At 41.1% G+C, this 24,737-nt stretch overlaps 1 protein-coding gene across 1 annotated transcript in view; it reads right to left on the bottom strand.

Moving 5' to 3' along the window:
* The window catches only part of REN (renin), a 49,797-nt gene extending 25,366 nt beyond the window's left edge, over positions 1 to 24,431 (bottom strand). The window contains exons 1-4 of the mRNA XM_069756179.1: positions 24,321 to 24,431; positions 19,899 to 20,022; positions 8,167 to 8,285; positions 5,190 to 5,386 (exon numbers count right to left, since the gene is read on the bottom strand). Of these exons, the coding sequence (XP_069612280.1) occupies positions 5,190 to 5,386; positions 8,167 to 8,285; positions 19,899 to 20,022; positions 24,321 to 24,422 (542 nt within the window). The 5' untranslated portion in view covers positions 24,423 to 24,431. The remainder of the gene's footprint in view (positions 1 to 5,189; positions 5,387 to 8,166; positions 8,286 to 19,898; positions 20,023 to 24,320) is intronic.
* Between the last annotated feature and the right edge of the window lie 306 nt (positions 24,432 to 24,737).

The raw sequence follows: 24,737 nt of genomic DNA on the forward strand, positions 1-24,737 counted from the left end.
ACCTGTAATTAGTTGGCGGTGTGACATCCAGCAACCCTGCCGATCAGCTGCTCTTGGTACTGGCGGTTGCCAGATGTGATAAATTGTACAGAACAAAGGTTACATTCTGTAAGGCCTCTTTCACATTTCCGTCTTTTGCCATCCGTCGCAATCCGTCGTTTTGGGCAAAAAACGGATCCTGCAAATGTGCTCGCTCGCAGGATGCGTTTTTTGCCCATAGACTTGTATTAGCGACGGATGGCCACACGTCACGTCCATCGTGCGATGGATCCGTTGTGTTTTGTCGGACGCGACAGACAAAAAAAGTTTAATGTAACGTTTTTTTGTCCGTCGCGTCCGCCATTTTCGACTGCGCATGCGCGGCCGAAACTCCGCACCCTCCTCAACCGGACTTCAGAATGGGCAGCGGATACGTTGAAAAACTGCATCCGCTGCCCACGTCGTCCACAAATTTCACAACGTCCGTCGGTACGTCGGCCCGACGCATAGCGACGGACCCGTACCAACGGAAGTGTGAAAGAGGCCTAACTGAGTGCATCCAGTCACTGCCAGCAACTATACTGGCTAATCGGCGGAGTCCAGGTGTTGCACCCCCACTAATCTGATATTGATGACCTAAGGATAGGCCATCAATATAAAGTACTGGACAGCCCCTTTGATAGGAAGTGAAAATACATCTGGTGTAATGTCATAGTTTATTGCAGCGAAATCATTCATTTTATCAGCTTTTCCTAGAGAACAGCGTCATCTAGTGGTCAGCATTTAAATGCAATGTACCAGCTAGTGCACATACTTAAAGGGAAACTAATCAAATTCATGCTGCCCGACCCACAGACACTGGCTTCAGTCACGCAGACAGATATGTTTTACTCAGCAATGCTGCAGCTTTTCAGGGAAAATGTGATTTGGAAAGTCTGCTGGGGACTGTTTGTCCCTGTTGACCATACCTTCCAACTTTTCAAGAGCAGAAAGAGGGACAAATGAAGAGGCGCACGTAGCGCACCATAGCAAATATTGACCATCCCACTACCCACACCCATTTAGCATGAGTTTCTATCCTGGCAGGATAAGATGTCAGAGGGGTGGGGCGGTGAGAGACATTCAGTATAAGGCCGGAGTCACACATGCGAGAAAGGCTACGTTCACATTAGCGTTTTGCGCGGTTGTGTCGGGCGCAGCCGCGGCGACGCATGCGTCATGCGCCCCTATATTTAACATGGGGGGCGCATGGACATGTGTTGTGCTGCGTTTTGCGACGCATGCGTTTTTTTGGCCGCAAGCGTAGGGCGCAGAGGACGCAGCAAGTTGCATTTTTTTTTGTCCATTTTTCGGCAAAAAAGGACGCATGCGTCGCAAAACGCAGCGTTTTAGCGTGCGTTTTGTTGCGTTTTTGTTTGCGTTGTGCGGTGCGTCGCCGACGCAGCCCAGCAGAATGCAAATGTGAACGTAGCCAAACACGTCCGTGTCTCGCATGTGAAAACGAAGCTCTGGCGCCGGCACTTTGGAGCGGAGCGTGCGGCTCCATGTGTTGCTATGTGGCCGCACGCTCCGCTCCCAAGTGCCGGCGCCAGAGCTTGGTTTTCACATGCGAGACATGGACGTGTTTCTCGCATGTGTGATCCCGGCCTAAGCCCAAGACTGCAGGGCGTAGACCCAAATCCGGGGCTGACAATGTATCCAGGGCGTTTGTGGCTAGAGATGAGCAATTAGATTGGTCCAGCATCCAGGTTAGAGGCCCGCAGATCTCATATCTTCCAACGTCCCCGGCGCGGCTTTTTATTAGCCAGGGCTGGCGGGATGTCATCTGTGTGTTCTGCTCATCTCTGGTTGGGACCTGTGGATTTATTCATTCACAGTCGTAGCAGCCAGAACTTTGTCATCTTCACTATATAACATCTCTCTTTTTTGTGTCTGTAAGGTCGTGTTCACACATTGCAGAAATACTGTTTCTTTTGTTTTCTGTAGGTGTCCACTACAAACTGTGCAATAACAATCTTCTCCGATTATTGTATTTTTGCTGCATTTTTTATTTTTTTAATTTGATGATTATGAAGAAGTGAAGTGTGTTTTCAAAGTGTTTTTTAAAGTATTGAAACAAGCTCAGAATCCAAATGTTTCTATTTTTAAAATTTTTTAATGGTTTAAAAAATCAATAAAGTAATTTTTTTTAGGCCATTTACCGATCACTGTAAATAATCTAATTGCTCTATTGTGTGGGTTGTTACAATCACAGCAAAACCAAATATGTCCATGTTATTTGCTGATTTGTGATTCTTTTTTTTGTTTTTTTTTTTAAAGCACGTTAAATATGACATTCTTGTAATTATATATTAATATATTTGAGTAATTTAGTAATTTTTTAGGAAGAAAAAAATCTGACTTTTTTTCTCCCTCTAGAATACAAGGACATACAAATACACTGCTATGTACAATGTATCTCTACATACATACATACATTGCAGCTTCAACTACACAAAATGCTGCCAGTTGTCTGCAATGATACATATTGTGGGTTCGATTCCTGGGAACCTCACCAAAAAATTACATTTTTGCAATTGTTTTTCATAATTTTTTAGTGGTTTTATAGGAACGAAACAATGACTTTTTCTTCACCTTTAGAATACAGGTGCATGGAAATATACAGATGCAGATGTATCTCTGTGTACCAGTTTTCACATAAAGAGGGACCTGTCAATCAACTGAAGGAGGGTGAAGAGAAGCCATCCTGCTCCTGGTTCTGGCAGCATGAATCTGATGACATATTCCCTTTAAAGAATGGGCCACTGTGCAAGTTGTTTATCTTAATTTAAAAAATAGCTGAAAATTATTTATACATACTGTAAAATAGAAAGGTGGCAGTCTACAGTAAAATGAAGAGACGGCAGTCATTGGGAGATAGTCACTAAGCAAAACACATTCGAGATTTGGTATAAATTACGGCAGAAACTTCCATTTCAGTTACAGAGCCTTGAAAAAGTATTCATACTCCATGAACTTTTCCACATTTTTTCACAATACAGCCACAAACTTAACTGTATTTTATTGGGATTTATATGATATTCCAACGCAAAAATGTAAGGATCTGTGAAGTGTAAAGGAAATTATACAGGTTTTTCTAAATATTTTAAACACACAAATATGAAAAATGGCGCTGTGCATTTGTATTCAGTCCCCCTGACTTGTATGACCACCTTTGTCTGTAATTACTGCTGTCTTTTGGGGTATGCCAGGTTTGCACATCTAGAGACTGACATTTGTACCCATTCTTCTTTGCAAACTAACTCTAGCGCAGTGAGATTGGATGGAGAATGTCGGTTAACATCAATTTTCAAGTGTTGCCACAGATATTCAATGGGATGTAGAACTTAGCATAAATATTCTGTGATCGAAACCATTCCATTGCAGTATGTTTAGGGTCATTGTCCTACTTGACGGTGAACCTACACCTGAGTCTCAAGTCTTTTTCAGCCTTTAAAGGGGTTGTCCTCCCGTACTGTAGTGTCGGCATTCGCGGTCCTGGGGCTGCAGCTGCAGCCCTGGCTTCCCCTTCACGTTCAGTTTGTCCAAAGGCGGAGACAGTGACGACAGTGCTGATTGGGCGCCAGCATCACGTGTCATTTCACAGCATCACAGCCCCGGGACAGTGAGTGCGGACACTGCTGGAATGGAACCGGCATGGAAGGTGAGTATAGGTTTATTTATTTTATCGGGGCCGAACATATAGTTAAAGAAGGGGTTGTACTAGTAGTGAACAACCTCTTTAACAGGATTTCCTCTAGGATTGCCATGTATTTAGGTCCATCCATCTTCCCATCTGGCCCTGCTGAAAAAAAAGCATGCCCACAATATGATGCTGCCTCCACCATATTTGATGGTGGTAGTGGTGTTTTCAGAGCGATGTGCAGTGTTATTTTTCTGCCACACACAGCATTTTGCATTTAGCCCAAAAAGTTCTACTTTGGTCTGATCTGACCAGATCTCCTTCTTCCACATGCTGTGTCCACTACATGGCATGTGGAAAAATCATGTATCATTACCATAGAAAACCATGCATTATTTCTTTAACCCCTCAGTCTAAGGGATAATGTTTCTCCTCGTGAATAGTGACAAGCCATGCCTGGCATGTCAAAGTGAGGAGACTTATAAGCCATGCATGCTTCTCTGGAAAATTAAATATGCAAATTGTTTACACTTCACAAATACATGTTATGCAGTGATGGTATATCACATAAAATCCCCATACCTTTAAATTTGTGTGTGTAAGGTGAAAAATGTGCAAAAGTTCATGGGATAGGAATACTTTTTCAAGGCACTGTGTTTGAAATTGAAATGATAGACTCTCCTTTGCTGGAAGACCTTAGCACAAACCCGCTCATTAGGTCTACACTGCCATCTAATGGTCAATTTGTAGCGCAAATGCAGCAGCATACATGTGTAATTTCTTTTTAGAATTATTGCTTTGTTCATGCACAAGATTAAAGGCTATTTATTTCATTCTAACTCGTCTATGTAAAAAAACAATCTATAATTTGGAAAGGTTACTCTCTTCATTTCCTGATAGTTAGGGCATAAACTGTGCTCCTTATAAGAAAGATTGAGTAGAAGATGTGAAGCAAAAAGAGTCATTGAAAATGGGCACGGGGGACAGTTTGTTACCACTTGGGAAACTTAGTGTGAGTGACATCGATAGGAAAGGGATGGGAACTTATCTTCTCACTTGTATTGTCTGCAAAGAAAGGAGATTCTGGTTACCCAAGCAGCTGGGGTATTTTCTCAAGGTGTTGATAGTGAGAGTAGAAGGTGAGAATAAGTGGTTAAAAGCGGCAGAAAGGTAAACATTTTGACAACATAACTGTGCTAGGCAGTGACTCTGATCACATCTATATCGGACGCCATGACGAAAACCAGATGAACTACATTATAGTCAGTTCAATCAACCTGGTGAGACTGGTGTCCGTCATGCAGGTTCTGTGCTTAGAATGAACCATAAATCCAGGAATTTCCAACGCAGATGTGAACAGAGCCCTAGTTATTATAATTCATTATTATAGCACGTAGGCATAGAAATATAACTAGACTTCACAGATATATTTCAGGAGGTCGGTATAAATCTCACTAATACATTTCTAATTTATGATATGGATTCCAGAATAATATTTCTTAAAGCAATCTGCCCTAATCCTTCTCACCGGCTGTAATACACCGAGAAGACTTCTTCCTCCAGGACTTTCTGTGACAGAATTCGATCAAAGACAGGCGTAATGTCATCAATTGCTTGCGTCGGGAATCCCATTCCCAATACTCCATCAAAGCGGGCAAAGATGAAAGGAAATGCAGGTAGTTCTGTAGCTTCTGCAAAAACCTGAAAGACCGGAATGTCTGCAACCTGGAGCGAAAGAAAGAAAGAGTGAGAAACTGAGAAAGAAAGAGTGAGAAATAAAGAAAGAGTGAGAAAGAGAAAATGAAAGAAAGAGTGAGAAAGTGAGAAATAAAGAAAGAGTGAGAAAGACAGAGCGAGAAAGATACAAAGAGTGAGAAAGAAAGAAAGAAAGAAAGAAAGAAAGAAAGAAAGAAAGAAAGAAAGAAAGAAAGAAAGAAAGAAAAAAGGAAGTAAGAAAAAAGAAGAAAGAGTGAGAAAGAAAGAATGAAAGAGTGAGAAAGAAAGATTGAGAAATTAAGAAAGAGTGAAAAAGAAAGAAAGAACGAAAGCGGGAAAGTGAGAAAGAAAGTGAGAAATAAGGAAAGAGTGAGAAACAGAGCAAGAAAGATAGAAAGAATGAGAGAGAAAGTGAGAGTGAAAAAGAAAGAAAAAAGTGAAAATTAAAGAAAGAGTGAGAAAGTAAGAAAGAAAGAACGAAAAAAAGAGTGAGAAAGTGAGAAAGAAAGAGTGAGAAATAAAGAAAGAGTGAGAAAGAAAGAAAGAAAGAAAGAAAGAAAGAGTGAGAGTGTGAGAGAGAAAGAAAGAACGAAAGAGGAAGTGAGAAAGTGAGAAATAAAGAAAGTGAGAAAGAAAAAAGAGTGAGAAAGAAAGAGCGAGAAAGATGGAACGAAAGGAAGTGAGAAAGTGAGAAAGAAAGAAAAAAGTGAAAATTAAAGAAAAAGGAAGAGAAAGAGAATGAGAACGGAAGAAAAAGGAAGCGGAAAAGAGAAAGAAAGGATGAAAGAATGTAAGAAAGAAAGTGAAAACAAAAGAGAAAGATTGTGAGAACGAAAGAAGATGAGAGAGTAGGAGTGAGAAAGTTGAAAATAAGGTGCTGTGTAATCTTGTAATAAAATATGTGCATCTACAGTGTGTAAAGTATAGAATAAAAAAGACAACAGCAAAGCAACAGAACGGAGGGGGATGACATCCTTGTAAACCTGTTGAGTCAATGTCCCATATAATAAATAATATCATCTTTTTGGAATGTAAAGCATATATTTCCCTAGAACGTGCTGGTTTAATGCTATAGAACGGACACATTACTGGCAGCACAACACCCTCTCTACAGCATTGGAATACATTTAGGGGGTGAGGTTGCAGACACGCGTAGGCTCCGGAGGACATGGGTCCCAAATGTATGGAAGAGATGTATTAATTGCACAACTAATTAATATAGATAGTGCTAATTTTCTAGACATATTAACACTTTGTCCACTACCTTTCTGTAGATGACCTATCCCCAAGGTTATGTCACCAATATCACATTGGAGGGGAAAATTCCAACTCTAGGCCAACACACGATCAGCTGGTACCAGCTCCAATGTATAAGAACAGAACCGAGCTGCAGTTCTCAGCAATGCCCCCTGTGGACTATATACAGCACTGCAAGTGAACAGGTATGGTTTGTTGACTGGTTTTTTTTTTTTTGCATTCTGCAAATTGTATCATGATTTATACAGAACATTAAACTGAATATATAGCTAATCTACAATTCATTTTAATATTTGATATTTACATATCCCATTCAGCTTTTTAACCCAATGCAAAATATGTAACCCAGATGATTGGAACAGTGCGGGGTGGTGGGGTGCAACTGGAAAATAATATTTTTCAGCTTTTAATGTTGTTTACTGCTTAAAACATGGACTTCATTGTACAGTTAAATGGCTTTTACATTGATGGCCTATCCTTAGCATAGGTGATTAATATCTGTTCGACACCCCTGCTGATCAGATGTTCCCAGTTTCGGGAACTCCTGGAAGTGCTCAATTGCGAAGCTGCACAGCTCCATAAATTGTATAGTGGCCGCGGTTGGGTACTGCAACTCCACACCCCTACTGATAGGGGGTGGATATGGCGCACCCTGCCATGGTCACTATATATTTTACATAGCTGTGCTGTGCAATTCCGTCACCGAGCCCTTTCAGCAGGCCCTGGGGACAGCTAATCAGTGGGGCTGTTTAGCCTCTACTATCGGATATTGATGACTTATCCTAAGGAAATATCTTCAATATAAAAGTCCCGGACAACCCTTTCAATTTCAAGAACTGTACTGCCCTTCCCTTTGCTAAGAGAGATTTCTGTGCTGCCAGATTCCCTTTAAAGGGAATATGTCAGCAGGATATGCAATGTAATCTCAGATAAGCATGCTGTAGAGGCTGAGAACCTGATTCCAGCAATGTGTCACTTTGAAGGCTGTGTTGCTGTTTCAATAACATCAGTGTTTTATCAGCGGATTATCACTACTGGAAGTGGTGTTTTGTGTATCCCAGTCATCTGTTCTGTATAACCCCACTCCACCACCGATTAGCAGCAAGACAGTAGTTATACTGTCTGGGTTATACAGGGCTCAGCATTTCTGATAACTGCAAGAACTGCAGCATAGAAAACAGTGATTATATCAAAATGACAGCAAGCAAAACAGCAACAGACACATCACTGGAATCAGGGTCTCAGCCCCTACATCATGCTGCTCTCATCTCAGATTACATATGAAAAATCTGGGGTCAAATTTCCCTTACTATTTATATTATCAGCTAGTTTTACTGTTTTAAGGGGAACATGCTCATTAGGGTCTGTGTACTGGAATTTCAGGATTTCAGTACCCTGTATTCAATTTGGTCCCCCACTATTTTTTCTTTTGGAAAGTGCAGAATATTGATTTTTTTCTGTTTAACAGTTTTGATATTGCACAAATAATCACAAAGATATTCTGTAAAGCAAGTAATGATAGCAAAACTCACAGTAACAAGGTCTTTGCTTAGGAAACCTCTGACTCCTCCAGATTCATATAGTATGGAGAAACCTGTTCCATTCTTAGTGTAGGTTTGAGATTTAGATGAATCATATCGACTGTGAGATGCTGTGATGCAAAGATATTATGTTACCAGCGAAACCAATTAAATATGAAACTATATCTTTTTTGTTAGATATGTTTTAGTTACTGAATACATAAGTATATGAAATAGTTTTCAAAATTATACACTAAAGGGTGCACTATAGCTAAACGCAACATCAGCAACACCATTCTCCAAAATTCTGATACAATGCACTGACAGCAAGCAGATATCTTCAAATATGAGGAATTTAACCCCCTTACTGACATATTGATACATAATATGTTGGATTTCCTTCTTTGATGCGGGGTTAGGATCTGAGCCTGCATTATTCCTGGCAGATGATGACTGTCTTATTCATCCATCATCTTTATCTAACAGCCGTGGGTGGAGCAGAATAGATGCCAATCTCTGACATTGGCATTTACAGCACACAGCTCGAGCGACAGCTATTGCGATTCCCGATGGATTGCTGTGATTTTTTTTATATGCAAGGATATTATGACCTTGGTCATTTATTACACCTATGGATTTATTAACTTATTTGTACATATGTGACCCATGTAATTAATATCTATTATATAGCTATGTATTTTTAAATAAAATTTTGTTTATTTTTTGGTATTTTCTGACTCCATGTCCTCCTTATTGCGAATTGATTGATGAGTCACCATTTACATTGGCATTTAATTTACTGGTATCTTTTAAATCAAGATATTATGACCAATAGCTTTTTTAAGTAGCCTAAGGGGACTATAAAATATCTAAAAATGAAAGTAAATATAAAAATTTTAATCTACCCCTTTTCCCGCCATTAAAAATGAATAAATAAAAAATACAAATGTGGTATCGCTACATCCATAAAAGTCCGATCTATTAAAATATAAAATTAATTAAACCAATCCGTAAATATGAGAATGAGCAAAATAATTCAAATTTTTTCGGTCTTTTCAACACTAAAAAAAAAAATGAAATAAAAAGTGATCAAAACATTGCCTCTATCTCAAAATGGTATAAATAAAACCGTTACCTCAGGATGCAAAAAACAAGACCTCACACAGCTCCACCAACCACAAATTAGAAATGTTAGGGGAAAATGTCAATACAGGTAAAATATTTTAATATTTTATGAATTTCCATTTTTTCCCCCCAACTATACATGTATTACCGTAATTGTACTGACCTGAGAATATTATTGCCAGGTCATGTTTACCTTATAAACAAATATTGCCGTACTTGGAATTTTATTCCCACTTTCACATGATAAAATGGATAGTGTCATTCAAAAGTACAACTGGTCCCACAAAAAAACAAGCCATCATATGGCTATGGCTATGTCAATGAAAAAATAAAATAATGTATGGCTCTTGGAAGAAGGGGAGTTGTAATATAATGTGGGCTCATTGGGTGAGGTGGATATTCTAAGCCAGGGGTGCACAACATTTTTCGGTCCAAGGGCCATATTTCCATACTGAACCAATCCCTAGGGCTGTAATTTTTTTTAAAGGGGACTTACATAAATACATCACAAGAACGACCACATTAATACATCACCAAAACCAAATTTTGAGTATTTGAGAAGGATTTGAAGAGTTACTGCTCCAATAAAATCAGTGTGAATGCACGCTAACTTAAACTGACACTTTTTCAGATTTAACATAGCCATGAAACACGTTATGGATTGCTCCATGTATACCAGGTCAGAGACACTGTTAGCACATGAGAGCAGCACCAGAATCACCACCAGTATATGAATTCAGCATCAGAGCTAGCATCATTACATGAATGCAGTGCCAGAACCACTGTTAGTGCGTGAAAGCAACATCAGAACCACCGTTAATACATGAATGCAGTGCTAGAAAAAATGTATTTTCTTAAACGCAGCACCAGAATTACTGTCAGTATGTGAATACAACGTCAGGACCACCATCAATACATGAATGTAGCTAAAAAAACAGTCAGTACATGAATGCAGCATCAGAAACAGTGTCAGTACATGAATGCAATATGAGAAACACCATAAGAACATTTAGAAATACCATCAGTAAATGAGTGCAGCAAAAGAACCTCCATTAGTGCATGAATGCATCACAAAGCTAAGTACAGTGATCAATTGTAATGTCAGATCAGACCCATATACATTTGTATTGCATAAGCCTACATTTCCCATTAACTCTTTAAAAAAGACATCAACAAACTGGAGCAAGTTCAGAGAAGAGCAACCGGAATGGTGACCGGTCTCCAAACCATGTCCTATGAGGAACATTTACAGGATTTGGGAATGTTTAGCTTCCAAAAAAAGAAGACTGAGAGGAGACATAATAGCTGTCTACAAATATCTCAAGGGCTGTCACATTGTAGAAGGATCATCTTTATTCTCATTTGCACAAGGAAAGACTAGAAGCGATGGGATGTAACTGAATGGGAGGATACACAGATTAGATATTAGAAAAAACTTTTTGACAGTTAGGGTGATCAAAGATTGGAACAGGCTGCCGCGAGAGGTGGTGAGTTCTCCTTCAATGGAAGTCTTCAAACAGGCTGGACAGACATCTATCTGGGATGATTTAGTGAATCCTGCTTTGAGCAGGGGGTTGGACCAGATGACCCAGGAGGTCCCTTCCAACTCTACCATTCTATGATTCTATGATTCTAAGTCCTTAATTATGGTAAAGAGATGCTGTGAGTTATTGTTACCAGGTAGTATCAGACTGTGGACCATACAGAAACCACAGCACTCATGAGACACAGGCCGTATCACAAATAAGACAAAGACCTTCAGAAAGATTTAGCAGACTCTGAAGTTGTGGTACATTGTTCTACTGTTCAAATACACAAATATGGCCCTCATGGAAGAGTCATCAGAAGAAAACCTCTCCTGCATCCTCACCATAAAATTCAGTGTTAAAACTATGCAAAAGAACATCTAAAGAAGCCTGATGCATTTTGGAAACAAGTCATGTGGACCAATGAGATTAAAATAGAACTTTTTGGCCACAATGATCAAAGGTATGTGAGGAGAAAAAAGGGCACAGATTTTCAGGAAAAGAGCATCTCGTCAACCATTATGCATGGAGTCTGGATCAATGATGCTTTGTGGTTGCTTTTCAGCCAATGGTGCGGGGAACATTTCACAGATAGAGGGAAGAATGAATTCAATGAAATTTCATCAAATTCTTGATGCAAACATAACACCATCTGAAAAAAAGCTGAAGGTGAAAAGAGGATGGCTTCTATGAATGATAGTGATCCTAAAAAGAAGTCAAAATCCACAGTTGACTACCTCAAAAGGCTCAACTGAAGGTTTTACAATGGCCCTCACAGTCCCCTGATCTGAACCTCACTGAAAATCCGTGACTAGATCTCAAAATAGCAGTTCATTTAAGATGACCCAGGAATCTCACAGAACTATAAGAATTTTCAAAGGAAAAATGGGAGAAAATCCCTCAAACAAGAACTGAAAGACTCTTGCCTGGCTACAAAAAGCATTTACAAGCTGTGATACTTTCAAAAGAGGTGCTACTAGGTACTAGGTACTGAGTGCTAACCACGCCTGGTTCCCACACTTTTCTATTGGTCCCATTTCCTTTTTGTGATTTTTAAAATGTAAAAAATGACTCTCTCTCTCTCTCTCTCTCTCTATATATATATATATATATATATGTACTGTATGTAAAAAATATATATATTTTGCCTAAAATACAAAAGAAATATGTCATCTTTTCATTTTCATCTTGTCATCATTTCATCTTCAAATTGCTTAACTGTTCACAATAACAGTAATATTGACCTGGGGTACCCAAACTTTTACATTCCACTGTAGCAGACAATCCTCTGGAGTACCAAGAAAGTCTAAATACAATGGAAGCTGTAGTGGGCTAGGAAACGTCCTGGAAACCGCCAGACATGCAGCAGAGGTCCTAAAAGACCAGGAACAGGTAGCAGACAAAACGCTGTAGTAACTAGAAAGTCTGAAAACCTTGGACTGAGCAGGCAGATAGGAGATGTCCAGGAGAATCTAGCCAGTTTGCAGTGGTGCTGAACTCAGGAACTGGAAGCCACAGGCACCTTGTAAACTGTGTACTAGAACTGTGCACAGACAAACTAAAAGTCATACTAGAAAGTCTTAATAAAATAAAGTGGTTTCCTACAAAGAAAGTTAATTTTAATCAACATTTTAATGAATAGATGTTCCTCTGCCGAGAACTTGTATCCCGAGATATCGAGATGAGATCTCGTTGCCAAGATCTAAGTCTGAGCATGCGCCGCCCCCGGTGGCCATTTTCCCAGAGGCCACCGCATCACAGCAATGGATGTGCGGGGCCTCCAGGCTTTCACAAAATGTCGGCGCATCCCCCACACGACAGAGCACTGTCAAACCTGCCTCACCAGCCTGGGATGGGATTTTCTGGAGGCCACAGCATCACAGCAATGGATGTGCTGGGGCTCCGGGCTTTCAGAAAATGTCAGCGGAGTCTCCGCACCTTTAACACCACCAACACTGCCGCACCAGTCTGGGATGGGAGTCATATCGCCAGACCACCAAACACCCCTGTGGCCACGCTCAACCAGTGCTGATGATCACCAAAGTAAGCTGAATTCGGACTGTAAGACAGACCCCCATTTGACACATTAATTTTTTCCCTATTTTCCTTCTGAAAATTTGGGGTGCATCTTATGGTCCGGTGCATCTTATAGTCCAAAAATACAGTACATCATTGTTTTTTTCAACTGTTCAATCTCTCCCTGTATAAATAAAAATACTACAACTTGGTGGGAGGAGGTGCAACAGGGGGAACTAGAATGACTGACTAAAGCACCACTAGACCTTGTTCTGGCCCTGCAACTATAGGACATCTACCAGAGGTAATATAGTACATGTATTTTCTAAAGTAAATTTCAATATTTGCATGTGCAGTTTCTGTTCTTCCATGTAGTCATATTCTATGTTATAGACAGTAACATAAGGTCTCAGTCGCAGAGACTGTAACCAGTCCTGAAGGACAAATGGGCTGCCCAAATCCCAACATAGACACCACTTTAAGCAGAATCTGGATCCACAACATACGTTCACACTTGAAAACTGTGGCAGTACATATAGCGGTTGGCATCCTGCTCCACCACTTACGCTGGCAAGACACAGGTTACTATTCCCATGACCTGCCAGATATCCGAAGCACAGGAGGAAGTCAATGTGAAGGTGAAGGGATGTCATTGTGCTGCCCCCACAGTGCTGCAGACTATAGGAAGATGAGGCAGAACTCCCTCGATCGTAGTAAGAGCGAGGGGAGGTGAGTTTCAATTATATATATATACACACTGCTCAAAAAAATAAAGGGAACACTTAAACAACAGAATTTAACTCCAAGTAAATCAAACTTCTGTGAAATCAAACTGTCCACTTAGGTAGCAACACTGTTTGCTAATCAGTTTCACATGCTGTTGTGCAAATGGAATAGACAACAGATGGAAATTATTGGCAATTATCATGACACACTCAATAAAGGAGTGGTTTGCAGGTGGGGACCACAGACCACATCTCAGTACCAATGCTTTCTGGCTGATGTTTTGGTCACTTTTGAATGTTGGTTATGCTTTCACACTCGTGGTAGCATGAGACTGACTTTACAACCCACACAAGTGGCTCAGGTAGTGCAGCTCATCCAGGATGGCACATCAATGTGAGCTGTGACAAGAAGGTTTTCAGTGTCTGTCAGCGTAGTATCCAGAGGCTGGAGGCGCTACCAGGAGACAGGCCAGTACACCAGGAGACATGGAGGGGGCCGTAGGAGGGCAACAACCCAGCAGCAGGGCCGCTACCTCAGCCTTTGTGCAAGGAGGAACAGGAGGAGCACTGGTGCCCTGCAAAATTACCTCCAGCAGGCCACAAATGTGCATGTGTCTGCACAAACGGTTAGAAACCAACTCCATGAGGTTGGTCTGAGTGCCCGACGTCCACAGATGGGGGTTGTGCTCACAGCCCAACACCATGCAGGACGCTTGGCATTTGCCACAGAGCATCAGGATTGGCAAATTCGCCACTGGCGCCCTGTGCTTTTTACAGATGAAAGCAGGTTCACACTGAGCACATGTGACAGACGTGACAGAGTCTGGAGACGCCATAGAAAGAGATCTGCTGCCTGCAGCATCCTTCAGCATCACCGGTTTGGCAGTGGGTCAGTAATGGTGTGGGGTGGAATTTCTTTGGAGAGCCGCACCACCCTCCATGTGCTCGCCAGAGGTAGCCTGACTGCCATTAGGTACCGAGATGAGATCCTCAGACCCCTAGTGAGACCATATGCTGGTGTGGTTGGCCCTGGCTTCCTCCTAATGCAGGACAATGCCAGACCTCATGTGGCTGGAGTGTGTCAGCAGTTCCTGCAAGATGAAGGCATTGAAGCTATGGACTGGCCCGCCCGTTCCCCAGACCTGAATCCGATTGAACACATCTGGGAGATTATGTCTCGCACCATCCACCAAAGTCACGTTGCACCACAGACTGTCCAGGAGTTGGCTGATGCTTTAATCCAGATCTGGGAGGAGATCCCTCAGGAGACCATCCGCCGCCTCATCAGGAGCATGCCCAGGCACTGTAGGGAGGTCATACAGGCACGTAGAGGCCACACACACACTACTGACCATCATTTCCTTGTCTTGAGGCATTTCCACTGAAGTTGGATCAGCCTGTAACTTCATTTTCCACTTTGATTTTGAGCATTATTCCAACTCCAGACCTCTGTGGGATATTAGTTGTGATTTACATTGATCATTTTTAGGTTTTATTGTTCTCCACACATTCCACTATGTAATGAATAAAGATTTACAACTGGAATATTTCATTCAGTGATATGTAGGATGTGGGATTTTAGTGTTCCCTTTATTTTTTTGAGCAGTGTATATATATATATTGTGAGATTGTAGTAGCATCGTACGCAGTGAAGAGGCAGTGACCCACAAAGTTCCAACACAAAAGGCTCTTTTTTTCCCTTTCTGACCTCGGACGGGATAGTACGTCCGAGGTCAGATCCCCTGCTTTGATGCAGGGCTCCGCGGTGAGCCCGCATCAAAGCCGGGACATGTCAGCTGTTTTGAACAGCTGACATGTGCCCGTAATAGGCGCGGGCAGAATCGCGATCTGCCCGCACCTATTAACTAGTTAAATGCCGCTGTCAAATGCAGACAGCGGCATTTAACTACCGCTTCCGGCCGGAAATGACGTCATCGCCGACTCCCGTCACATGATCGGGGGTCGGCGATGCGTCAGGATGGTAACCATAGAGGTCCTAGAGACCTCTATGGTTACTGATCACCAGTGGCTGTGAGCGCCACCCTGTGGTCGGCGCTCACAGCACACCTCCATTTCTGCTACATAGCAGCGATCAGCAGATCGCTGCTATGTAGCAGAGGCGATCGAGATGTGCCTGCTTCTAGCCTCCCATGGAGGCTATTGAAGCATGGCAAAAGTAAAAAAGTTAAAAAAAATGTGAAAAAAATAAAAAAAATATAAAAGTCTAAATCACCCCCCTTTCGCCCCAATCAAAATAAATCAATAAAAAAAATCAAATCTACACATATTTGGTATCGCCGCGCTCAGAATCGCCTGATCTATCAATTAAAAAAAAGCATTAACCTGATCGCTAAACGGTGTAGCGAGAAAAAAATTCGAAATGCCAGAATTACGTTTTTTAGGTCGCCGCGACATTGCATTAAAATGCAATAATGGGCGATCAAAAGAACGTATCTGCACCAAAATGCTATAATTAAAAACGTCATCTCGGCACGCAAAAAATAAGCCCTCAACCGACCCCAGATCACGAAAAATGGAGACGCTACGAGTATCGGAAAATGGCGCAATTTTTTTTTTTTTTAGCAAAGTTTGGAATTTTTTTTCACCACTTAGATTAAAAATAACCTAGTCATGTTAGGTGTCTATGAACTCGTACTGACCTGGAGAATCATAATGGCAGGTCAGTTTTAGCATTTAGTGAACCTAGCAAAAAAGCCAAACAAAAAACAAGTGTCCCGCAAAAAATAAGCCCTCACATGACCATATTGACGGAAAAATAAAAAAGTTATAGCTCTGGGAAGGAGGGGAGTGAAAAACGAACACGGAAAAATGAAAAATCCCAAGGTCATGAAGGGGTTAATGTGTTTCCACATCATTGAAGTCCAATTCACACAATTGCATATAACTTCAGTGTATATTTTCAGTGTTCAGTTCACACAAGTTCATAGCAATACAGGTCCTTCTCAAACAATTAGCATATAGTGTTAAATTTCATTATTTACCATAATGTAATGATTACAATTAAACTTTCATATATTATAGATTCATTATCCACCAACTGAAATTTGTCAGGTCTTTTATTGTTTTAATACTGATGATTTTGGCATACAACTCCTGATAACCCAAAAAACCTGTCTCAATAAATTAGCATATTTCACCCATCCAATCAAATAAAAGTGTTTTTTAATAACAAACAAAAAAACCAAAAAATAATAATGTTCAGTTATGCACTCAATACTTGGTCGGGAATCCTTTGGCAGAAATGACTGCTTCAATGCGGCGTGGCATAGAGGCAATCAGCCTGTGACACTGCTGAGATGTTATGGAGGCCCAGGATGCTTCAATAGCGGCCTTAAGCTCATCCAGAGTGTTGGGTCTTGCGTCTCTCAACTTTCTCTTCACAATATCCCACAGATTCTCTATGGGGTTCAGGTCAGGAGAGTTGGCAGGCCAATTGAGCACAGTAATACCATGGTCAGTAAACCATTTACCAGTGGTTTTGGCACTGTGAGCAGGTGCCAGGTCGTGCTGAAAAAGGAAATCTTCATCTCCATAAAGCATTTCAGCCGATGGAAGCATGAAGTGCTCCAAAATCTCCTGATAGCTAGCTGCATTGACCCTGCCCTTGATGAAACACAGTGGACCAACACCAGCAGCTGACATGGCACCCCACACCATCACTGACTGTGGGTACTTGACACTGGACTTCAGGCATTTTGGCATTTCCTTCTCCCCAGTCTTCCTCCAGACTCTGGCACCTTGATTTCCGAATGACATGCAAAATTTGCTTTCATCAGAAAAAAGTACTTGGGACCACTTAGCAACAGTCCAGTGCTGCTTCTCTGTAGCCCAGGTCAGGCGCCTCTGCCGCTGTTTATGGTTCAAAAGTGGCTTTACCTGGGGAATGCGGCACCTGTAGCCCATTTCCTGCACACGCCTGTGCACGGTGGCTCTGGATGTTTCCACACCAGACTCAGTCCACTGCTTCCTCAGGTTCCCCAAGGTCTGGAATCGGTCCTTCTCCACAATCTTCCTCAGGGTCCGGTCTCCTCTTCTCGTTGTACAGCGTTTTCTGCCACATTGTTTCCTTCCAACAGACTTACCATTGAGGTGCCTTGATACAGCACTCTGGGAACAGCCTATTTGTTGAGAAATTTCTTTCTGGGTCTTACCCTCTTGCTTGAGGGTGTCAATGATGGCCTTCTTGACATCTGTCAGGTCGCTAGTCTTACCCATGATGGGGGTTTTGAGTAATGAACCAGGCAGGGAGTTTATAAAAGCCTCAGGTATCTTTTGCCATGTGTTTAGAGTTAATTAGTTGATTCAGAAGATTAGGGTAATAGGTCATTTAGAGAACCTTTTCTTGATATGCTAATTTATTGAGACAGGTTTTTTGGGTTATCAGGAGTTGTATGCCAAAATCATCAGTATTAAAACAATAAAAGACCTGACAAATTTCAGTTGGTGGATAATGAATCTATAATATATGAAAGTTTAATTGTAATCATTACATTATGGTAAATAATGAAATTTAACACTATATGCTAATTTTTTGAGAAGGACCTGTACATATCATATGGCTTTAGATTTGCAGTCCCTAAACAGGCCCAATTTCCCTAGGCGACTGCATGCCATATTACAGTCTTCATACACACAGCCTCATATGTTGCAGACACAACACACGCCAGCCTTTCTCTGACTAGTTCTCATGGGTGTCCTGCAGCGCTGTATCACAGTCTCTTTATTCACACAGCCGTACACAACCCAGGATATCCTCCGAATAGCAGCCGGGCACCATATCCACCTGTTTGCAACTGTTACACATTCGGGCACAGGACATCCACCTCCAGGCACAGGACTATCCACATCTGTCTCTTTCGGGCACAGGACATCCACCTCCGGGCACAGGACTGTCCACATCCGTCTCTTTTGGGCACAAACAGAGGAACACACATAGCTATGGGAATACAACATGTTCGATGTAAATATTGACTATAAGTATATATCCCATAGCAACTATACAAAACTAATGAAGACCCATTGAAATCAAATTGAGAACCACCAGCGGAGGGCGGGAGACTGCATGTGCCCCTGCTGTGTACCACTAGGTATGTGATTTTTGTGCTGATACTATGCATTTGGGCAGTTATATGTCTATACTCAATTATTACTCCAGGTAATAATACCATGTACCATGCTGTCTATTACCGCCTATGTATATGTGGCATTGCCTGTCACTTTTTAGCCATGTCCTCTGTCAGTTGACTTTTCGTATTAATTAATATATTTGTTGCAATCTATCTTAATATTTCTTTGGACCTTTGTTCACTGAATTCTCTGTGGTGGTTCTCTTTTAGGCACAGAACATCCACCTCCGGCCACAGGACTGTCCACATCCGACTCCTTCAGGCACAGGACATCCACCTCCGGGCACAGGACTGTCCACATCCGAGACCAATACCATGGACAACTTGCATCGCTGTATGCTGCGGGTGCCAGGCCATTCAGCTGCCCTGGGTGCTGGCTCCACTGGCCTGTGCCGCCATGCACTCAGCAAGCGCTCTGCAGGCCTCTGCTCTGCACACCAGCACACACCAGACTGAAACTGACATTGCACCTCACCTGACACACCCATACCTCTTACTGCAGGGCTTTTAACACACACAAACCTGTGTCCTTCAGCCACATGGAAAACTGGGACCGGAAATCCGTGACTCCCATGCACACCTATGGACTTCATCCGTCTTCATGCACAACCTGGGGAGAACACACAGCGCCCCTACCTGTGACATGAGTCACTGCCTCACAAGATATATATATATATATATATATATATATATATATATATATATATATATATTGATAAAAAGATCACAGCGGCACATGTACATGAATCGGCCATGTGAAAACACAGACAAATATACATTTCTCAAAAATATTTTTTCATAAAAAAAAAGTCAAAAATTTTTTTTTCATAAAACTTACAGTTAAAGATGGAGATTCTTAGTGCTAAGAATCTCTATCTTTAACTGTAAGTTTTCTGTGTAACTACATTTGCATCCCAGGTTATAGAATATAATATACATGATATACAAATATTACTTTGAGATGTTTGCATGCACTGAAATAGATGTAACATATGAATGAATACAGAGATGCTTTGTGGACGACAATATATATCCTTCTTATAAGCAGTGTTTCCCAGGAAACTTTATTTTTATTGATATTTTACTTCCAAGTTGATGGACTGTTGCAGCAATGAAAATTACTGATATGACGATGCTGCTCTCGAGTCCCGACCACCTTGACTGAGCTCTTCCCATTGATAACTTTCTAGCTCCTAATGGCTTACCACAGGCACTGTACAGCGGGGAACATTGACTGGATGGCACCCACAGGTTGGCAGATCCGGTGTCAAAAACAACCTTGAATGCTTGGGGAGGATAACCGATGCTGATCTCACCAAAATACTGCGTCTGGAAAGGTAAACCACAACAGAAAAATACTGTCATACAGGGACGGACTGTGACATAAAAGCGACACTGACATACAGACCCTAACAGCCCCCCTCCCAACCACAAAAAAATAAACTGCAACATGGGGCATGCCATCATTTCCATCAGGAGGTATCAATACATGATTATTGTGCGCGCACCGTTCATATACTATGTCATCCGCCCTGCTCAAGGTGTAGAAGTGACCGGTGCCAGACAGCCCTGTTAATAAACTGACAACTGGGTGTTATCATTTCCTTTGCCAAAAGTCTGTGTTCTTCCACACTGACCAATCAATGCTGACTCAGTGGGGTAGTAACAGACAGTTGTCAATTAGGTCTACAGGGACTTTAACTGAAGTCCCACTAAGTGGTTGATACAGGAAACCACAATACTCCACTACAATAATCCAATATAGAAACCAACCCAGCTACATATCAAATGCTAAGAGAATGGGCACCTATGGTGGCCCACCCTAAAACAGCTACACCAACACCCAAAAAAATGGCAAAAAGGAGAAAAAGGAGTACCAGCCGATAATTTTACTAAAAAACAGTATAAATCATTATATTATAGTCATGATGCAAAACAAGACCACGGAAAAAGGATGCCCCCATATTAATTAAATAAACACACATCACACAGGATAATACCTAAAAAGTGCAAGGGGACAAGCTTGTCCAGGACTGTGATATACAGGTCCTTCTCAAAAAATTAGCATATAGTGTTAAATTTCATTATTTACCATAATGTAATGATTACAATTAAACTTTCATATATTATAGATTCATTATCCACCAACTGAAATTTTTCAGGTCTTTTATTGTTTTAATACTGATGATTTTGGCATACAACTCCTGATAACCCAAAAAACCTGTCTCAATAAATTAGCATATTTCACCCATCCAATCAAATAAAAGTGTTTTTTAATAACAAACAAAAAAACCATCAAATAATAATGTTCAGTTATGCACTCAATACTTGGTCGGGAATCCTTTGGCAGAAATGACTGCTTCAATGCGGCGTGGCATGGAGGCAATCAGCCTGTGACACTGCTGAGATGTTATGGAGGCCCAGGATGCTTCAATAGCGGCCTTAAGCTCATCCAGAGTGTTGGGTCTTGCGTCTCTCAACTTTCTCTTCACAATATCCCACAGATTCTCTATGGGGTTCAGGTCAGGAGAGTTGGCAGGCCAATTGAGCACAGTAATACCATGGTCAGTAAACCATTTACCAGTGGTTTTGGCACTGTGAGCAGGTGCCAGGTCGTGCTGAAAAAAGGAAATCTTCATCACCATAAAGCATTGACCCTGCCCTTGATGAAACACAGTGGACCAACACCAGCAGCTGACATGGCACCCCACACCATCACTGACTGTGGGTACTTGACACTGGACTTCAGGCATTTTGGCATTTCCTTCTCCCCAGTCTTCCTCCAGACTCTGGCACCTTGATTTCCGAATGACATGCAAAATTTGCTTTCATCAGAAAAAAGTACTTGGGACCACTTAGCAACAGTCCAGTGCTGCTTCTCTGTAGCCCAGGTCAGGCGCTTCTGCCGCTGTTTATGGTTCAAAAGTGGCTTTACCTGGGGAATGCGGCACCTGTAGCCCATTTCCTGCACACGCCTGTGCACGGTGGCTCTGGATGTTTCCACACCAGACTCAGTCCACTGCTTCCTCAGGTTCCCCAAGGTCTGGAATCGGTCCTTCTCCACAATCTTCCTCAGGGTCCGGTCTCCTCTTCTCGTTGTACAGTGTTTTCTGCCACATTGTTTCCTTCCAACAGACTTACCATTGAGGTGCCTTGATACAGCACTCTGGGAACAGCCTATTTGTTGAGAAATTTCTTTCTGGGTCTTACCCTCTTGCTTGAGGGTGTCAATGATGGCCTTCTTGACATCTGTCAGGTCGCTAGTCTTACCCATGATGGGGGTTTTGAGTAATGAACCAGGCAGGGAGTTTATAAAAGCCTCAGGTATCTTTTGCATGTGTTTAGAGTTAATTAGTTGATTCAGAAGATTAGGGTAATAGGTCGTTTAGAGAATCTTTTCTTGATATGCTAATTTATTGAGACAGGTTTTTTGGGTTATCAGGAGTTGTATGCCAAAATCATCAGTATTAAAACAATAAAAGACCTGACAAATTTCAGTTGGTGGATAATGAATCTATAATATATGAAAGTTTAATTGTAATCATTACATTATGGTAAATAATGAACTTTAACACTATATGCTAATTTTTTGAGAAGGACCTGTAGAGAGGTGGTCACCCCAAGGACGGATGTCAGCCTTTTTCTGTGGTCTTGTTTTTGGATCATGACTATAATATAATGCCTGATACCTTGCACTGCTGAGGTGGTTACCTCTCTTCCTGTCTGTACCTCCGAGGAGTATGGGTTACTTTATTTAATGTGGTTTATTTATTTTTTTTAATATTTAATAAAGATTTATACTGTTTTTTAGTAAAATTATCGCTTGGTACTCCTTATTCTCCTATTTGCCAATAATCCAATATAGCTAACAGTGAATTATCCATAATTCCACATATAATGTGCAGTACATACAGCACTGGGCAAAAGTTTTAGTGTTAATAGTTTATTTTGATCAATGAATAAAATGCAAAGTCAATGAACAAAAGCGAAATCTACAACAATTTAATATTTAGTGTGAACTAATTATACCAAACAGGTGATAATGCTCATCAGTTTCATATGTAGGATAAAACACACTCATTAACTGAAACAACACAATGGCATTACTTAACCCCTTCATGACCTTGGGATTTTTCGTTTTTCCGTGTTCGTTTTTCACTCCCCTCCTTCCCAGAGCCATAACTTTTTTATTTTTCTGTCAATTTGGCCATGTGAGGGCTTATTTTTTGTGGGACGAGTTGTACTTTTGAACGACATCATTGGTTTTAGCATGTCGTGTACTAGAAAACGGGAAAAAAATTCCAAGTGCGGTGAAATTGCAAAAAAAGTGCAATCCCACACTTGTTTTTTGTTTGGCTTTTTTGCTAGGTTCACTAATTGCTAAAACTGACCTGACATTATGATTCTCCAGGTCAGTACGAGTTCATAGACACCTAACATGACTAGGTTATTTTTTACCTAAGTGGTGAAAAAAAATTCCAAACTTTGCTAAAAAAACACAAAACAAATTGCGCCATTTTCCGATACTCGTAGCGTCTCCATTTTTCATGATCTGAAGTCGGTTGAGGGCATATTTTTTGCGTGCCGAGATGACGTTTTTAATTATAGCATTTTGGTGCAGATACGTTCTTTTGATCGCCCGTTATTGCATTTTAATGCAATGTCGCGGCGACCAAAAAAACGTAATTCTGGCATTTCGAATTTTTTTCTCGCTACGCTGTTTAGCGATCAGGTTAATGCTTTTTTAATTGATAGATTGGGCGATTCTGAGCGCGGCGATACCAAATATGTGTAGATTTGATTTTTTTTAATTGATTTATTTTGATTGGGGCGAAAGGGGGGTGATTTAAACTTTTATTTTTTTTTTATTTTTTTCACATTTTTTTAAACTTTTTTTTTTTACTTTTGCCATGCTTCAATAGCCTCCATGGGAGGCTAGAAGCAGGCAGAGCACGATCGCCTCTGCCTACATCGTCATCTCGCGAGACCGCAATGCATGGTCCCGAGTGTCGCGAGGAGCGGGAAAGGCCTGGGCTGGATCCGGGGGGCCGACAGAAGGTGAGTATATAATGATTTTTTATTTTTTTTATTATTTTTAACATTAGATCTTTTTACTATTGATGCTGCATAGGCAGCATCAATAGTAGAAAATTGGTCACACAAGGTTAATAGCAGCGTTAACGGAGTGCGTTACCCACGACATAACGCGGTCTGTTAACGCTGCCATTAACCCTGTGTGAGCGCTGACTGGAGGGGAGTATGGAGCAGGCAATGATAGGCAGGGGAGTAAGGAGCGGCCATTTTGCCGCTGGACTGTGCCCGTCGCTGATTGGTCGTGGCCTTTTTGCCGCGACCAATCAGCAACTTGGGATTTCTGTGACAGACAGAAAGACAGACAGAAGGACAGACAGAAAGACGGAAGGGACCCTTAGACAATTATAAAGTAGATAACAGTATCAGCAGCAAATTCCCCCATAACAGTATATCATGACCACCTTTTTTGCTTCAATTTTTTTTCTATTTTCCTCCTCTAAAACCTAGGTGCATCTTATAGTCCAGTGCACTTTATAGTACGAAAAATACGGTATGTAGCTCCTGTATATGAGAGTATGCATTGTGTTGCTTACATCTAAGTAGTTGGTAAGAAATGTTGGAGCTGTTCCATTATTAGAATTTCCAGATCCTGTCGTCTTTAGTTGTGGGAATACATCAGCAACTTTTACCCCCATGGATCTGAGTGTCTGGCGAATTGATGGCATTTTTTTGAGTGGAATCCTGTGATAGAAATAACAGAAGGATTAATAAAGTATAAATATTGTTGTACAATAAATTGTTTACCTAAAACATGTATATCTTAGTTACTTACTACTATTCAAGCAACCTTAATTTATAACTAGTTCTTATTAATACTAATACATACTTAGTACAGGCTATTCAAACAACCTTAATTTATAACTAGTACTTAATACTAATACATAAGTCCATTTTTGTTCTTTACAAATCCATTCCTGGTTTGACAGAAAAAAAATGTACTAGACTTCTGT

Source organism: Ranitomeya imitator, chromosome 3, assembly GCF_032444005.1.
Source record: "Ranitomeya imitator isolate aRanImi1 chromosome 3, aRanImi1.pri, whole genome shotgun sequence".
In the NCBI taxonomy this organism is placed as follows: Eukaryota; Metazoa; Chordata; class Amphibia; order Anura; family Dendrobatidae; genus Ranitomeya; species Ranitomeya imitator.